The 14,875-nt window shown below is 31.7% G+C and overlaps 1 protein-coding gene across 1 annotated transcript; it reads left to right on the top strand.

Moving 5' to 3' along the window:
• Positions 1-385: 385 nt before the first annotated feature.
• Positions 386-14,539, top strand: LOC130644688 (X-linked retinitis pigmentosa GTPase regulator-like). Its single transcript, XM_057450393.1, has 14 exons — positions 386-509; positions 2,327-2,452; positions 2,998-3,090; positions 5,224-5,286; positions 7,883-7,947; positions 8,562-8,652; positions 9,104-9,256; positions 9,353-9,676; positions 10,030-10,355; positions 11,033-11,171; positions 11,311-11,333; positions 11,665-12,423; positions 12,624-13,187; positions 13,755-14,539. The coding sequence occupies exons 1-14, from the start codon at positions 473-475 to the stop codon at positions 13,881-13,883; spliced, it is 2,892 nt and encodes a 963-aa protein (XP_057306376.1). The 5' UTR covers positions 386-472; the 3' UTR covers positions 13,884-14,539.
• Positions 14,540-14,875: the final 336 nt, after the last annotated feature.

The raw sequence follows: 14,875 nt of genomic DNA on the forward strand, positions 1-14,875 counted from the left end.
ATTAGAGGAGATGAACCTAATATAAAAATGGCACAAATAGGCCTGTCAAGGAGGTTAGATTCAGTGTACCACTTTAATATTCCAGGAAGTTTTTTTAAAAAGTACTAAGTAAATTTTTGTAATAAATTACCACCTTAACCACCTTAATAAAGACTTCGAATTTGAGCAAAATTCGCAATCTATAATTCTGCAATCTTTTCTTGCGCAAACTTTTCTTCCCTTAAGGTAGTTTTAGTCTTCACTTTATTTCATACACTTAACCCTTTATAATAAATAAATAAGTATTTGAATAAATTACGTAGAGTAAAATCGTATATTCTTTGACTTGGCGTTGATTTACCACATGATTTATACATAAAGTAACGTCTAAGTAGTATGCCTCGATTTCCCCGATTATACACCAAAACAACCAAAACAAAACAAATCGCAATCGGCCAACATACACTGGACAACGAAAATATGACAATCGGTAATGGCTTCCCCAGAAGATGATGACGATTTAATTCCAGGTAGATTCTCGCTTTTGCAGTAGCCATGGTATTTACTAGTACGGCTAAAAAGTTTCGGCTGTCTTATTTAGCTATCTAGATATAGATATAGTTTAGTGATTTATTTATATTTTGTAATGTTTCTTTTAGCTGGCTAGCTAGCTAGCTGGTTCTCTAGCAGTTAGCAAATAACTGACTAGGTATTATCGCTAATTTTTAGGAAATTCTGACCCAGTACAGTGTTTAGCTATATATCTTAAGGTATATATTCAATTCACATGCATTCAGCATATGAAACACGCATTTATGATGCAGTCTTCCTCAATACACAAGCTCACATTTTCAATTATAGCTATAATTATTGTTTAAATAAATCTTTATTTTGTTACAATGCTCCTATTGAGAATTAAAAAAAGGAGGTAAACTGCTATATATAAATTAAGAAGGCTTTATCCATGAAGAAAAGTGATTTTTTTGCTGTGTAAAAAATGCTTTTAAAAAAACTTACCAATTCCTCTTCTCATATGTTTTAAGTAAGGTTACTACTACCAATAACATGTTAAATTTTTATGCTGCAGGACTAATTTATTTCTTCAAAAGACCCCTTTTCACTTCTGTTAAAGGTCAAAAAATAATAAAAGTGACTAAAAATACCTGGTATTTTTTTAACTTTTTTTTAAGAACTCTAATGCCTAGATAAGTCTCTAATTTTAAAACGTTTCCAATTGTAAATATTGTTGCAGGAGTAGTTTACTGAGTTTATTGGATCTTTTAAAATTGTTAACTTAAATTAATTTTTCTAATAGGTTTTAAAAGGCCAGAAACCTTTATCTTTTACTTTTATTTTTTCTCTAAAATAAAAAACCATGCCAGTGCCTATTCTTTGAGCCATACTCCAGGGATTACGTTTAAAACACATAATTATTTGTCTAAAAGTTCATAAGAGCATTTCAAACAATTTTAAGTGTTTTACCCTACACATACAAAGATGGCGTTTTTGTCTCTTGTGTATGAGCTACAAAATCCTTAACAGTTCGCTCTTAGAGAATTGCTTTGGGTGGGGAAATAGTGATTATTTGTGTTATATTAAAAAAATGTTAAAATTACCTCCTGTTGATCTGTTAAGTTTCAAACAATCATTGAAATCATGCATTTAAAAGGAACTTCTTAAGTTACAAATATTATTCTTATTTTTGCTCTGTAATTCTTTATTATTGTCTTCTTTTTTTATCTACAGTCTATTTTTCACATTGTGGCAAACAATGCCAGTGTACCATTTTAGCTATCCTTTGTTTTATATTATTTGGTAACTATAATTATGACTGTTTTGTGTTCTTCTGCTCTTGCATGATTTCGTTTAGGTAATAACAAAATAAATAGTTATAAGCCAGTTTAATTATTCAAACTGTATATCAATTTAAGTAGGATGCTGTGAATTGTGATACAATTTCACAAGAATTTAGCAACATTAATGGCTACAATGAAAATATGTTGTTCATTATTCTGACAAATGTTTTTTACATATTACTGCCTAATCTAACTGCAAAGTTTTGGTAATTTGTTGTAAGACCAATAGCTTGAGCCAGCTTCTTTATTAAAGCTCTTAGTCAGGTATCACACCCACAGCCTTTTTAATGCAAATTACAATCTTTAATCACCGAGCTATCTTCTAATCATAGTAGAAAGCTTTTTATAGGACTTCAGGCTGAGCTGTTGTGATTATGTATAATAGCTATATACATACCTCCTCACTATAACATATGCTTTTCTTAAAAGGGTTTGCATGTAATTAGATTATTTTGCAAATACGATGAAATTTAAGTACTTTTCCTATTTAGATACTGGAGCAGTGTTCACATTTGGTCGCAGTAGATTTGCTGATAACCTTGCTAACAAATTTTGGATTAAGAATGACAAAGTCGTTCAGGTATCTTGTGGTGATGAGAATTCAGCGGCGGTGACAGGTAATATTTTTAGGCAAATGGTAATGTCTGCAAATTCTATAGTTTAACTGCAATAAAAACTTTAAAAATCATTTTTATTTAAATTTGTATAATTATTGTAACCACCAACATAACATGTTTCTTATGCTGTTTGCAATAAGTTTTAGCTTATTTGAATAAATTTAAACAATTCTTTTTGTATCTTAAAGGCAAATTAAGCCAAACATCTTTTACCTATAATTAATGGTAATGTTTTCTTGAGAAAAAGTACCCTTGAAAAAGCTGTTTTACCCAAGTCTTAATGTTCACAAGACTATTAGTTGTCATAGTTGAATGTAAATATTATTCACATATCACAGAGACTGATGACGTTCATTATGCTCAATTTAAGTTCTCCATTTTGAATGATAAAATTCTGGCTCATGTCTGTTGTAGGGTATATGCTTTGATGTTGTGTAGCAAAAATATTCTTTGTAGCAAGGCAAACTTGTAAAGTTTCATTGTTTTGAACTCCTAAACGTTTTTTTTTTCTGTTTTTGTACATAAATTATTGTGATTTGCTTTAGAACGTGGCAGAGTGTATGTGTTTGGGAGTAATGATTGGGGTCAACTTGGACTTGGTCATAAAAAGCCTTCAAACAAACCGTCCTTTATTAAAAGTAAGAATTCTTCAAATAATTTGTTGCAAAGCCTTCCATTGACTTCTGCCGTTACAGAGTGCCAACGTGAGTTGGAATATAATTGGTCGCTTGTGAAATGTCCTAATTTTGATCAAGTACAAATGTTTCTATATGAAAAAAAAACTTTGCAAAAAGTTTGAAGCTCCTTTAAAATACCTGCATAATAAGAATCCACCCCTCCCCTAACAGAATATTTTGCTTATGGGGCGACTCAGATAACTCTTACTCTGACCTTTTCGTTTTTCCATGTTTGTATTGTTATAGTATATATGTATAAAAATATCTTTAGAAACTTGATTAAAAGTTATTTTTAGGGTGTATATTCTCTATACAGGGTTCCCATGCCTCCTCATAACTCCTAAAATCTTCTCAAATTCAAAAAGTCTCCTTAATTCTCCTCAATTTTTTTTTAAATTTAGGTTTTCTTCTCAAATCTCCTCCAAAAATTTGGTTATTTTTTATATATGCTAGTTTTTATATAATTTATTTTAAATCACCACAATTTGTGGTTGCTTTGGCCTGCAAACATTACTTTTTTGTTGTGTTTGTAATTAAAGCAAAGTTTCTTAGTTATCTTTTGCAGGAACATATTGAGATGCCAGTCTGCGTGTTCCTTCATTGTTACAAGTGCAAGTTTTTCTCTTCAAATCCCCTCAATTTTGTTATAAATGCTCCTCAAAAATCACAAAAACTCCATTAAAAGTCCTCAAATTTTCTTAAATTTTGTTTTGAAAAAAGAGTGGTGACTTTGCTGTAACAGCCCACACTAATTCTAAAACCGGAAGAACGGGCAAGTGAGAATCTAAACAAATACTTATTACTGCATTTTTTATAACTTTTTTATAACTTTTTTTTAACTTTTAAAATTTACATTAGAAAAGCAATATTTTTTCACAATGCGTGATGTATATTGTAGGTAGGTATGGTACGTTGTGAAAAATATTACTGTTGTTTTCTTGTGTGGTTAAACCACATGTATGTGATATAAAAACACATTAACAATTAATGGTTTCTGGATTTTACTTTGGCTGTATATCTACACTGTTGTTATTGTTATTATTATTAGTTTTTAAGCTGTTTTTTTGTTGCTAGTTTTCTTACTTATATAGTTTAATGTTCACTGTGCGTGTAAAATGTGAAAAGCATAAATAAGTTATCCTAAAAAAAGATAATATATAATAAATAATTGAAGTGGATGCTGGTGCAATTTAAACTTGGTGGTATTCTTCTAGTGCTTATATGCACCAATGTAGTCTATCTGTGTTTAATTATTTAAACTGAAGCTACAATCAAATAAAAGTCGAATCAAATGAAAGAAAGCATCTTTAATGACAGTCCAGTTTCTCAAAGTTCAAAATTTATTTTATTAAAAATATTAATTTTAATTATTTTAAAAATGTATTAAAAAATAAGAATAAAAGTTAGACGTCTCTGATTATCAAAAAAAGGAAGTTAATTCTGGAAACGAATTCACATAACTATTTTTATTTACTTAACACATAACTACCCACAAGTACAATCTCCAAAACTTACTAAAAAAAGTTTATCTAGCGTCTTCTCTTTTTTTTATTGTGGAGGTAATGTATGAAAATAATCAGGGTGTTAGCAAGAAATTCACGATTAAGACAGTTATGTTGAAAATTTTCGTGAGAGTCTTTCGAAATTTTAAAATTTAGTGGTGTCAGGAGCCTGGATACAACTCCTTAAACGTTAATTTATCATAATATTGATCAAAAAATTTAAGCCATTATCATTTTTTTAACTCACCTACATTTTTAAGTCCTTGTACACGAGCAACACCATTTTTGCATGCTTAGAAAAATAAAAATGAAATAGAAATGAGCTTTTGACTGTACAGTAGGTTTCAGGAAACCGATTTATCAGATAGTTAGCAGAACAAAAAAAATTAAACCATTAGTAAAATGACCACCATTATTTTTAATTCGAAAGAGGCTAGCTACCACCCTGCTATTTTAAACAAGACGTATTTATTGAACTGCGTATAGACGCTGGAATTCGTAATTTACATTTATAAGCTAATTTCTGTTTCTTGGGCTAGACAATAACTGTTTGTGAAATTTTTGTTAACTAAAATCTTTTTTATTTTTTTAGCCTTAAAACCAGAAAAGATTACAGTAATTGGTTGTGGAAGAACGCATTCTGTGGCTTATTCAGGTAACCAGAAGTTTATTTCTTTAAATCGACTGCAATATGTTATTGATGGTCAAAGAAGCTCTATTGAATATGATTATTTTGCATGTCATTATGTCGAAGCATTGCTTTTAATAATTTAGGGTGTCCTAAATCCAAAACAAAATATGCTTAACGCACACGATAATAAATTCCCTTATAATGCATTAGTTTAAAATTTAGATGGAATCATAATGCATAATGACATTTTGTATGTCTGGTCAATTTTTCCAACTTATTGTTAATTTCATTTATTCATGCACTTCATAACAATGGTGTTGGCTAGACTAAGCTATGCTTTATGTTTTATTCACTGTCCTGGTGTTAGTGTTTTGTATAATAAGAATTTATTTCATGCGAACTACCTTACGAGCAAAAAATGTTTATCAAGCAGAAAAACTTTTGCAAACTTCCAAAAGTTTTCGCAAGCGGTTCATGCTTATTAAAATTCTTATTCGCGCGAAAGTTTATTCTCGCTTGGCACCTTAATTTTAAACAATAAAGATTTCGGACAAAAACATGTCCTAATGTTCATTTCGAAATGTATTTTACAAACAATTTTAGTTATGCGTTATCACTGTCACTACTGTCAATGAATACAAAGTTTTTATCGTCTCTATCTTGTTTTTTTCCCCTCCAGCTTCTAAAGTCTTCACTTTAGAAAGTTCTCCGTTGTTACATAGACTTGTATAAATTTGGTAAATACGTTCACAATTTGTCCGAATTAGATTAATCTACGTCGGAAAAGGCTTTTTCTTTATTTTGTGTTTAAATGTATGTATATTTCTAAATGTATTTCACATTCCTTTATTCGCAAGCTTATAAACGATCGCATTACGTATCTGCGTATATTTACTAGTTAGATTTTGCTGTTAAACATCATCTTTAAGTCTGACAAGGGTGGCATTACGTATCTGCGTATATTTACTAGTTAGATTTTGCTGTTAAACATCAGCTTTGATTCTGAAAAGGGTGGCATTACGTATCTGCGTATATTCACTAGTTAGATTTTGCTGTTAAACATCAGCTTTGATTCTGAAAAGGGTGGCATTACGTATCTGCGTATATTCACTAGTTAGATTTTGCTGTTAAACATCAGCTTTGAGTCTGACAAGGGTGGCATTACGTATCTACGTATATTTACTAGTTAGATTTTGCTGTTAAACATCAGCTTTGAGTCTGACAAGGGTGGCATTACGTATCTGCGTATATTTACTAGTTAGATTTTGCTGTTAAACATCATCTTTAAGTCTGACAAGGGTGGCATTACGTATCTACGTATATTTACTAGTTAGATTTTGCTGTTAAACATCAGCTTTGAGTCTGACAAGGGTGGCATTACGTATCTGCGTATATTTACTAGTTAGATTTTGCTGTTAAACATCATCTTTAAGTCTGACAAGGGTGGCATTACGTATCTACGTATATTTACTAGTTAGATTTTGCTGTTAAACATCATCTTTAAGTCTGACAAGGGTGGTATTACGTATCTGCGTATATTTACTAGTAAGATTTTGCTGTTAAACATCAGCTTTGAGTCTGACAAGGGTCGCATTACGTATCTGCGTATATTTACTAGTTAGATTTTGCTGTTAAACATCAGCTTTGAGTCTGACAAGGGTCGCATTACGTATCTGCGTATATTTACTAGTTAGATTTTGCTGTTAAACATCATCTTTAAGTCTGACAAGGGTGGTATTACGTATCTGCGTATATTTACTAGTTAGATTTTGCTGTTAAACATCATCTTTAAGTCTGACAAGGGTGGCATTACGTATCTACGTATATTTACTAGTTAGATTTTGCTGTTAAACATCAGCTTTGAGTCTGACAAGGGTGGCATTACGTATCTGCGTATATTTACTAGTTAGATTTTGCTGTTAAACATCATCTTTAAGTCTGACAAGGGTGGCATTACGTATCTGCGTATATTTACTAGTTAGATTTTGCTGTTAAACATCATCTTTAAGTCTGACAAGGGTGGTATTACGTATCTGCGTATATTTACTAGTTAGATTTTGCTGTTAAACATCATCTTTAAGTCTGACAAGGGTGGCATTACGTATCTGCGTATATTTACTAGTAAGATTTTGCTGTTAAACATCATCTTTAAGTCTGACAAGGGTGGCATTACGTATCTGCGTATATTTACTAGTAAGATTTTACAGTTAAACATCAGCTTTGAGTCTGAAAAGGGTGGCATTTCATTTTTTTAAATGCTTTCATAAACGACTAACTTTGCGCACTTGTGAATGTTCGGGATATATGTTACATTCCTTGATCCACGAATATTTATGCCACGCACATTGTATCATTTTTTTCATTCGCGTTAAATCTGAAAATTTTTCGATTTTTATTTCCGCCTTCAAATGTAAAAATAAGTTAATGTCGACATTGTAGGTTGAATAATAAAAGAAATATAAAGTGGCACAGAAATTTTTTACACACTACACACAAAATATCACTAAAGTTATAGAATTGGATCTGTTCTACTGTCGTTAATTTTATGTAGGAAAATATATTTTTATCGTTTAAGCTATCCACTTAAATAAAATAATGCAATAAATGTGATTTTTTTTAGAGTCAGGCAAGTTATTTAGTTTTGGTGGAAATGAAGATGGACAGTTAGGTCATGGTGATAAACAGGTATGTGGGCGAAATTATGAAAGATTTTTATGCTTAAGACATTGTATATAACAGTTTTCATTTCATGTACATTAAATTTTCATATTCCGTGAGTTTGGCAATATTAATAAATGCCTTAAGTTGTTTCGTTGCTATTGCTTCCATGCGAACGTTAAATTTTTATGAAAGAGTTTGTAGCAACATTCAAATATTTATTTTTTATATGTTACGTAATGTCACGAAATAAATTTTAAAATATTCTATAAAACATAAATTCGTTCGCAACAGTTTTGTAAGTTGTATTTAGTTGCTAAACTTTAAACTACAAAAAAAACAAAGAGAAACTAGAAAATCCCTTTTTTACGTCGAATGGAGTACAAATAATATAGATAAAGTGGATAAATTTCTAAAATTATTTGATACTTTTATATAACACAATTTTACGCAAAAGACTTTGTTAGTCTTTTCCAATGTCCTATTTTAAGTGGCAACTCATCGTTTGATTTTTCGCTTAATGTAGCTGCCTTCCTAATGCTTAAAATATATTACATTTTATCTGATAGTCGTAGACTTTGTTTGAAGTAATTCTTCTTCCAAAGAAATATATTGTAGATCTTATTAACAATGCTATTTAGAATGAAGTAACTCCAAAACAAATTGAGTCGTTACCCTCTATAAAAGTGAAGGAGATATCATGTGGTGCTTATCATACTGCAATATTGACAGGTAAACTTCATGTAAATTGCAGCTTAATTCTGCATGGGATTTTTCGTAGAATTGTAAAACAACTATATTTATTTTTCCTTTAAGAGACCTAGCAAAGAGATTTACATCATGAGAAAGGTTAAGATAGTCAGCCTTCCTGATTAGCTTTTATTTGTTCTGTCAATATGCTTGTATCACATTATTAAGGTAATCTAATCCGAAATAGTTGAAAAAAATAAGGGAAATGTTAGAAATTTCAAGAAAAGTTAATGTTGAATAAACACCCTATGGTTTCAGTTATCTTTGATTTTACTTACCGAGAGTATACTATATTACCATATCCGCCCCTGTGTTGCCATGTCCAGTCTTTTCACATCCGCCCCACGACTGTGCCTTTTTTAACCAATCTTGTGTCGTTTATTTTGGCTATTCGTTTTGGTATAAAATAAGTTATCATATAAACACTTTTCAGAGGACGGAGATGTTTACACTTGGGGATTGAATAGTGAAGGTCAAATTGGTTTCGGTGAGGACGAGGAAGAATGTTCGACGCCACAACATTTAAAATTCGATGATGAAGTCATCTCAATATCATGCGGCTACTATCATACAGCTGTTGTAACACGTAAGACAGCTTTATACTTTACTTGTGTCAATTATCAGCGTGGATGAGATTAATTTTTTTTTATTCAAATTTTGTTTTTATTATTCATTTATCCAGGAAGCGGTATGCTATACACATTTGGAGAAGATGAAATGGGTAAACTAGGCTTGTCCGGATCACAACTAAATAATACCACCCGTCCGCAACCAGTAGCCACTTTAGACGAGGGCGACAAATACTCACAAGTTTCGTGCGGTGCAGGTCACACTGTAGCGATTACGAAAAAAGGAAAATGTTACTCCTGGGGTGATGGCAGTCATGGTCAGTTAGGCCATGGGACAAGAGTGCAGGAGGTTACGTGCCCAAAACAAATCGATTCTCTTTCTTCTGTTAGAGTTACTGGTGTTTCATGTGGGGACAGCCATACAGCTGTCGTAACAGGTGCGGTGATATTTTTCGACCATACTTTTTAGAAAGTACAACCTTACCTTTCTTCACGTTAACCTGGTACAGGTATTATTCAAAACTGTAGTAGTTGTTAAACTTGTTGTAAAGGCATCGTTACCTACGTTGCAAAATCAACGTTGCTCAGACGTTGAACTTAAAGATCCGTCATCGTGACCAGAATTCAAGTCATTTGGTGTAATTTTTAGCTCTTGCATTAGTTCCAAAAGTATCTAGTTTCTGTTTTTATTGCATTTTTTAGCAAAACTTTAATAAACATGTTTGCTCCTTTTTCTGTTTTTTTGTTTTGCTTCTTTTTTTATACTTTTAAATTTCTTTATTTGCTTTAGACAATGGCAAGATATATACGTTTGGTGATGGCAGATATGGTAAGCTTGGTCAAGGTGACGAATGCTTCTCCAATCTGTTTAAACCAACGTTGATCACACGTTTTAAAGGATTCCACATCGAATCTGTATCTTGCGGAGGGTGTCACATGTTAGTACGAGGTGTTCGTTCAGAAAATGAAGAAGACGAAGATGAAGAAGAAGATGAAGTGCTAATGTCGTCAATGAAATCTGAATACAGCATTAAAGAAGCCAACATGACGCTTCGGCCTGGCAACAATACATTTCCTACTGTATCACCGAGAGATAAAAGAAGAATAAAAGATGACGTATGTGAATATACATTACTACTTTTGTAGTTTTTTTTTGCTTTTACTGTTTAAGATGTTAGCACAAACTTGCCATGTTTTAATAATATTGTAACAAGCGCGTTCCTAATAATATCGTCAGTAGTATTCTAATGTACCACATTGTGAGACATATTTTGTTATCTCGATAAATTGAAAGGCCAAATTTGTATTTTAATATGGCGTACAATTTCTGTTTGTGTCAACTTTTAGTTTGTCTAAGGGGAGTAAAACATTTTTAATGTTTTCCACCAATAAATACAAATCTGGAAATTTGACAAATTCGCTCAGCGAAAATCAGGAGGACTAAAAGGTTTTAGTGTAAAATCAGGGAATGTTTGTATTTTTCATTTTCTAATTTTGATGTTAATATATCATATATATATATTTTTAATTCTAGTTACTGAATACTAAATTTTAAATGGAAAATAAAACACTAGCACCAAGATTTTAACACATGTAGCTTGTCTAGGTATTCGTGGGGAATTTTTAATTCTAAATTTGTGAGTTTTGTGAGAATGGAAGTAATCATGTAAAAAACTGAATAACACTGGCAAGTGATAGCTCTGGCACTACTGTTTTGTGTCAGATCGGACCCATCATTTTCTATAAGGTTGGTTCTACCCCACTTTTTAATCCTTAAATTATTTTTCTTATAGGGTTTGAGTAATTCGTTAAATTTAAATGGTTCATTAAACAGTTCAAAGACAATGGCACAGCTAAGTCGAGCTAATCATCAGCTACCAAGTTTGTTAGATAAAAATAAATTACCAAAGATACAAGGGATGGAACCATTAGGTATGTGGTGGCTTAGTCATTGCTTTACTTTTTATTGGTGCAATGTAAACTTCCTTGTTTATCAATGCAGAATGATTCACGGTATATTAATTACTTTACGAATTTCTTGCTAAATTTCAAATTTTTATTTTTATTTCAGGTAAAAAATCTACAGAAAAAAAGGTAAAATTCTCTAGTTATTTATATTCTCTTTTGCAATTCTTGTTTGAATTTGTATTAGTGTAAATGATGTGAAGGTAGTAGTGCCATTGACTCGTAGCCACGAAACTGCGGTCGCGATGCCGCATTTTCAATGCATTGTATCTTGCCAGTTCTGAGTTTTATCACAAACAGGCTAAGAAACGTTGACTATCTAGCAGTCGTAGAGGTTGAAGGATGCGCTGCAGAACATTACATCCTGTCACTCCTTTACAACAGCATTTTTGTTTTGTGTTTTTCTCTTAATAAAATAATACTGATTTTTTTCTTATTTCTTTTTCTTTTTTACTGTCAGACTTCGGACTACGCGCTTGCCGATCATGGCGTGCTATCAAATGACGTTGAAACCAAGAAAAACAAAAAGTTAGTAGCGGAAATTAGCTTCAGTCGCAATCCACCTAGTAAAAAAAAGTTAGAAAATATTGAAACAAATTCTCCTCTGGATCGGAGAAAGAAAAATAGCGACGACGATATCTTAAAAAAACTGGACTTAAACGAAAATCTGGATGAGTCTGCAGAAGAAACTGATAATATGAACAATAAGAATATAACGAAAAAAAATAATATAAAAAATCTCCAGAATGGAAAGAGCAAGAAAAACTCTGAGGAAGATAGTATGTATGAAACTGAAAGTGAAGAGGAATCTAGTGGAAAATATATTTCTGATAAACATAATGAAAAAAATAAAAAACAGCACAAAACTAAACGTAAACCAGAGGAGGAGGAAGAAGAAGATGAAAGTGAAAGTGAATACGAAACTGAAGAAGAAGAAGAAGAAAATATAAAGTTAACTAAAGCTAACCTGAACAATAAAAATAAAAAATCTCCTAAGCAAATCGACAAGAAATCGAGGAAAGTAAATTTGAAAGAAGAAGACGAAGAAGATGAAGACGAAGATGATGAAGAGGATGACGAAGATGACGAAATAATAAATGTTAAGAAAAAAAGAGATTATTACAAAAAAGATGTATCTACGAGGAAAATTAATATTAAAAAAATGAAAAAGTATGAAGAAGAAAGTGAAGATGAAGATGAGGGGGTGAATGAGGAAGAGGTGATTATTTTTTTTAAATATTTTAATAAAGCTTATTTTCCTTTATTTTTGCCTTTACTTTGCGACTCAGAATTAACGCGATTTTTGCAAATATTTGATAAATTTGAAAAAATAAATATCGTGCAAGGGCGTGATGTCCAAAATTTCTTGTCCTGAAAATTTATTCGTTTGCATCAACAATAAAAAAATATTTTTTGCAGGAAGAAGACGAGGAGACGGAAGAAGAAGAAGAAGAAATTATAAAGAAAAAAACAAACAACAAGTTCAAAGAGAAAGACAAGAAAACTAATGAAAAGAAGAGGAAGGGTAAACAGAAAAAAGAAGATGACTATGAAGATGATGAAGAAGAGGAAGAAGAAGACGACGACGACGACGACGAGGAGGAGGAGGAGGAGGAGGAGGAGGAGAAGGAGGGTAAAAAGGGAAAAGGGAAGAAAAAGGGGGAAAATGGGAAAAAAGGCAAGAAGAGAAACGTTGATAAAAAGAAGAAGAAAGGGAAAAGAGATGAAGATGATGAAGAAGAAGAAGAAGAAGATGATGAAGAAGAAGAAGACGATAAGGATAAGGATAACGACGAGACTGACAACATGAAACGTAAGAAGGAAAAAAACAACAAAAATGCCAAAACAAAGAAAAAGAAAGGCAAAAAAGAAGAAGAAGAAGATGATGACAAAGATGAGGAGGAGGAAGATGAAGAAGAAAACGATGACGAGAAAAATGAAACGGTTGAAAAACCTGCTGAAGAACAAACTAAATCCGGCTTTGTAAGTATAAAAGTATTGCAAGTGGGAATGGGGTGGGTAGGTCAAACCTGTTTTCGTGAAAAGGTCATACAGAAATTAACAATGATGTGTTTCCTTGTAAATATGTTGTTACGTAACGCCAACAAAAAATTTAGCTCTTTACGTTTTATTAAAAAAATTTTATGATGTGAAAGAAATGAATTTTCAAAATTTTACAACGTGGGGAAAGAAAGAGAGCATTCTGAAAAAATGCTGTAAATGCGATATGGAATTGTTAAACCTTTCTCAATATACCACTTAGTCAAGTTTTGGTTTTGTGAATTATATTGCTTTACGTGGTTAAATATGGGATGTCCTGTTCAAATATGGGATATCGTGTTCAAATATGGGATGTCGTGTTTAAACATGGGATGTTCTTATATAAATTTTTATGAAGTATATTGCTTTTCGTGTTTAAAGATGGGATATCGTGTTTAAATATGGGATATCGTGTTTAAATATGGGATATCGTGTTTAAATATGGGATATCGTGTTTAAATATGGGATGTCGTTGTTTAAATATCAGATTTTTTTGTTTTGTTTTTTTAGTTAAGATTTTTTCGACGAAATAAGAAAACGGCTGCTGCCAAAGAAAATGACAAAACGGACAAATCTCCCAGCAAGCTTGGTACACCAACAACAGAAAACACGAAATCGAAAACATGTGTAATATTATAACAGTAAACATACCAACGTCAAAGATAAACAAGTGAAATAAATTTGACTAATACCTCAAATTATTTTGCAAAAACATCCATTTGTATAGCCTGGTGTTTAATTTTAAAAGTTATTTATCGAATACTGATGCTATCTGTCATAAATAATTCTTCTAGTTTCTCATTTCTTTTATGTGTTTCTGGAGTTTATATGTCATGTTTTATCAAATTTTTAAACTTCCATCTTATTCTTTTATTTTTAAGTGATGTGGTTCACACCAATGAGATAAATCAGCTTTAGCGATATTGAAACGCTTGGTGATTTTCTCGTTGGATTTATCAACGCCCAGATCCACAGGAGAACAATAATCTTTTATCTCACTGATATTAAGCACACATTAAAGCATCTCCACTAGGCGAAATATATTTTGCACGATCTTGATTGGAACACTGTTCTAGTTTTAAACGGACAAATTTTCCGACAACCAATTAAAATGCGTTAAATCATTCGACTCAAAATATTTCGCGTAGTGGAGACGAACATTTAACGGACGTATCGCAGCAATTTTCGGAAACGTTTCAAAGTTTCTTACAGCCGAGTGTATGCAAATTTTTTTAACTGTAGATGTAATTTATTACAATTCGACTGTATCATAAAATTGTGTAATTTATTCTTGATAGATGGACTTTTTTTTATTTCAAAGTATCCATTGAACAACGAATTGAGATGGTAATAACCACACTAGGGTAGCCTGCTTGTTGACCAGTTACTGCGCCCCTACCATTGTCCACCTTTTTACCTATGCATGAGGTGCTAACGAAAAACAAACAAAGTTATCGGTCAGTGCAAGGCGGTAGAATGGACTGTTATCGTTAACACCCATCTCGAGGTTAATGCGTTAAATTGAATTCAATAACTATTTGAAATTTGTTTGAATGAAACACAAACTATCACATTTTGCTATAATTTTTTTATTTTTTTTGACATATGTTTTTGACAGATCTCTTTCTTGA

The sequence above is a fragment of the Hydractinia symbiolongicarpus genome, chromosome 5 (assembly GCF_029227915.1).
Source record: "Hydractinia symbiolongicarpus strain clone_291-10 chromosome 5, HSymV2.1, whole genome shotgun sequence".
Taxonomy (NCBI): domain Eukaryota; kingdom Metazoa; phylum Cnidaria; class Hydrozoa; order Anthoathecata; family Hydractiniidae; genus Hydractinia; species Hydractinia symbiolongicarpus.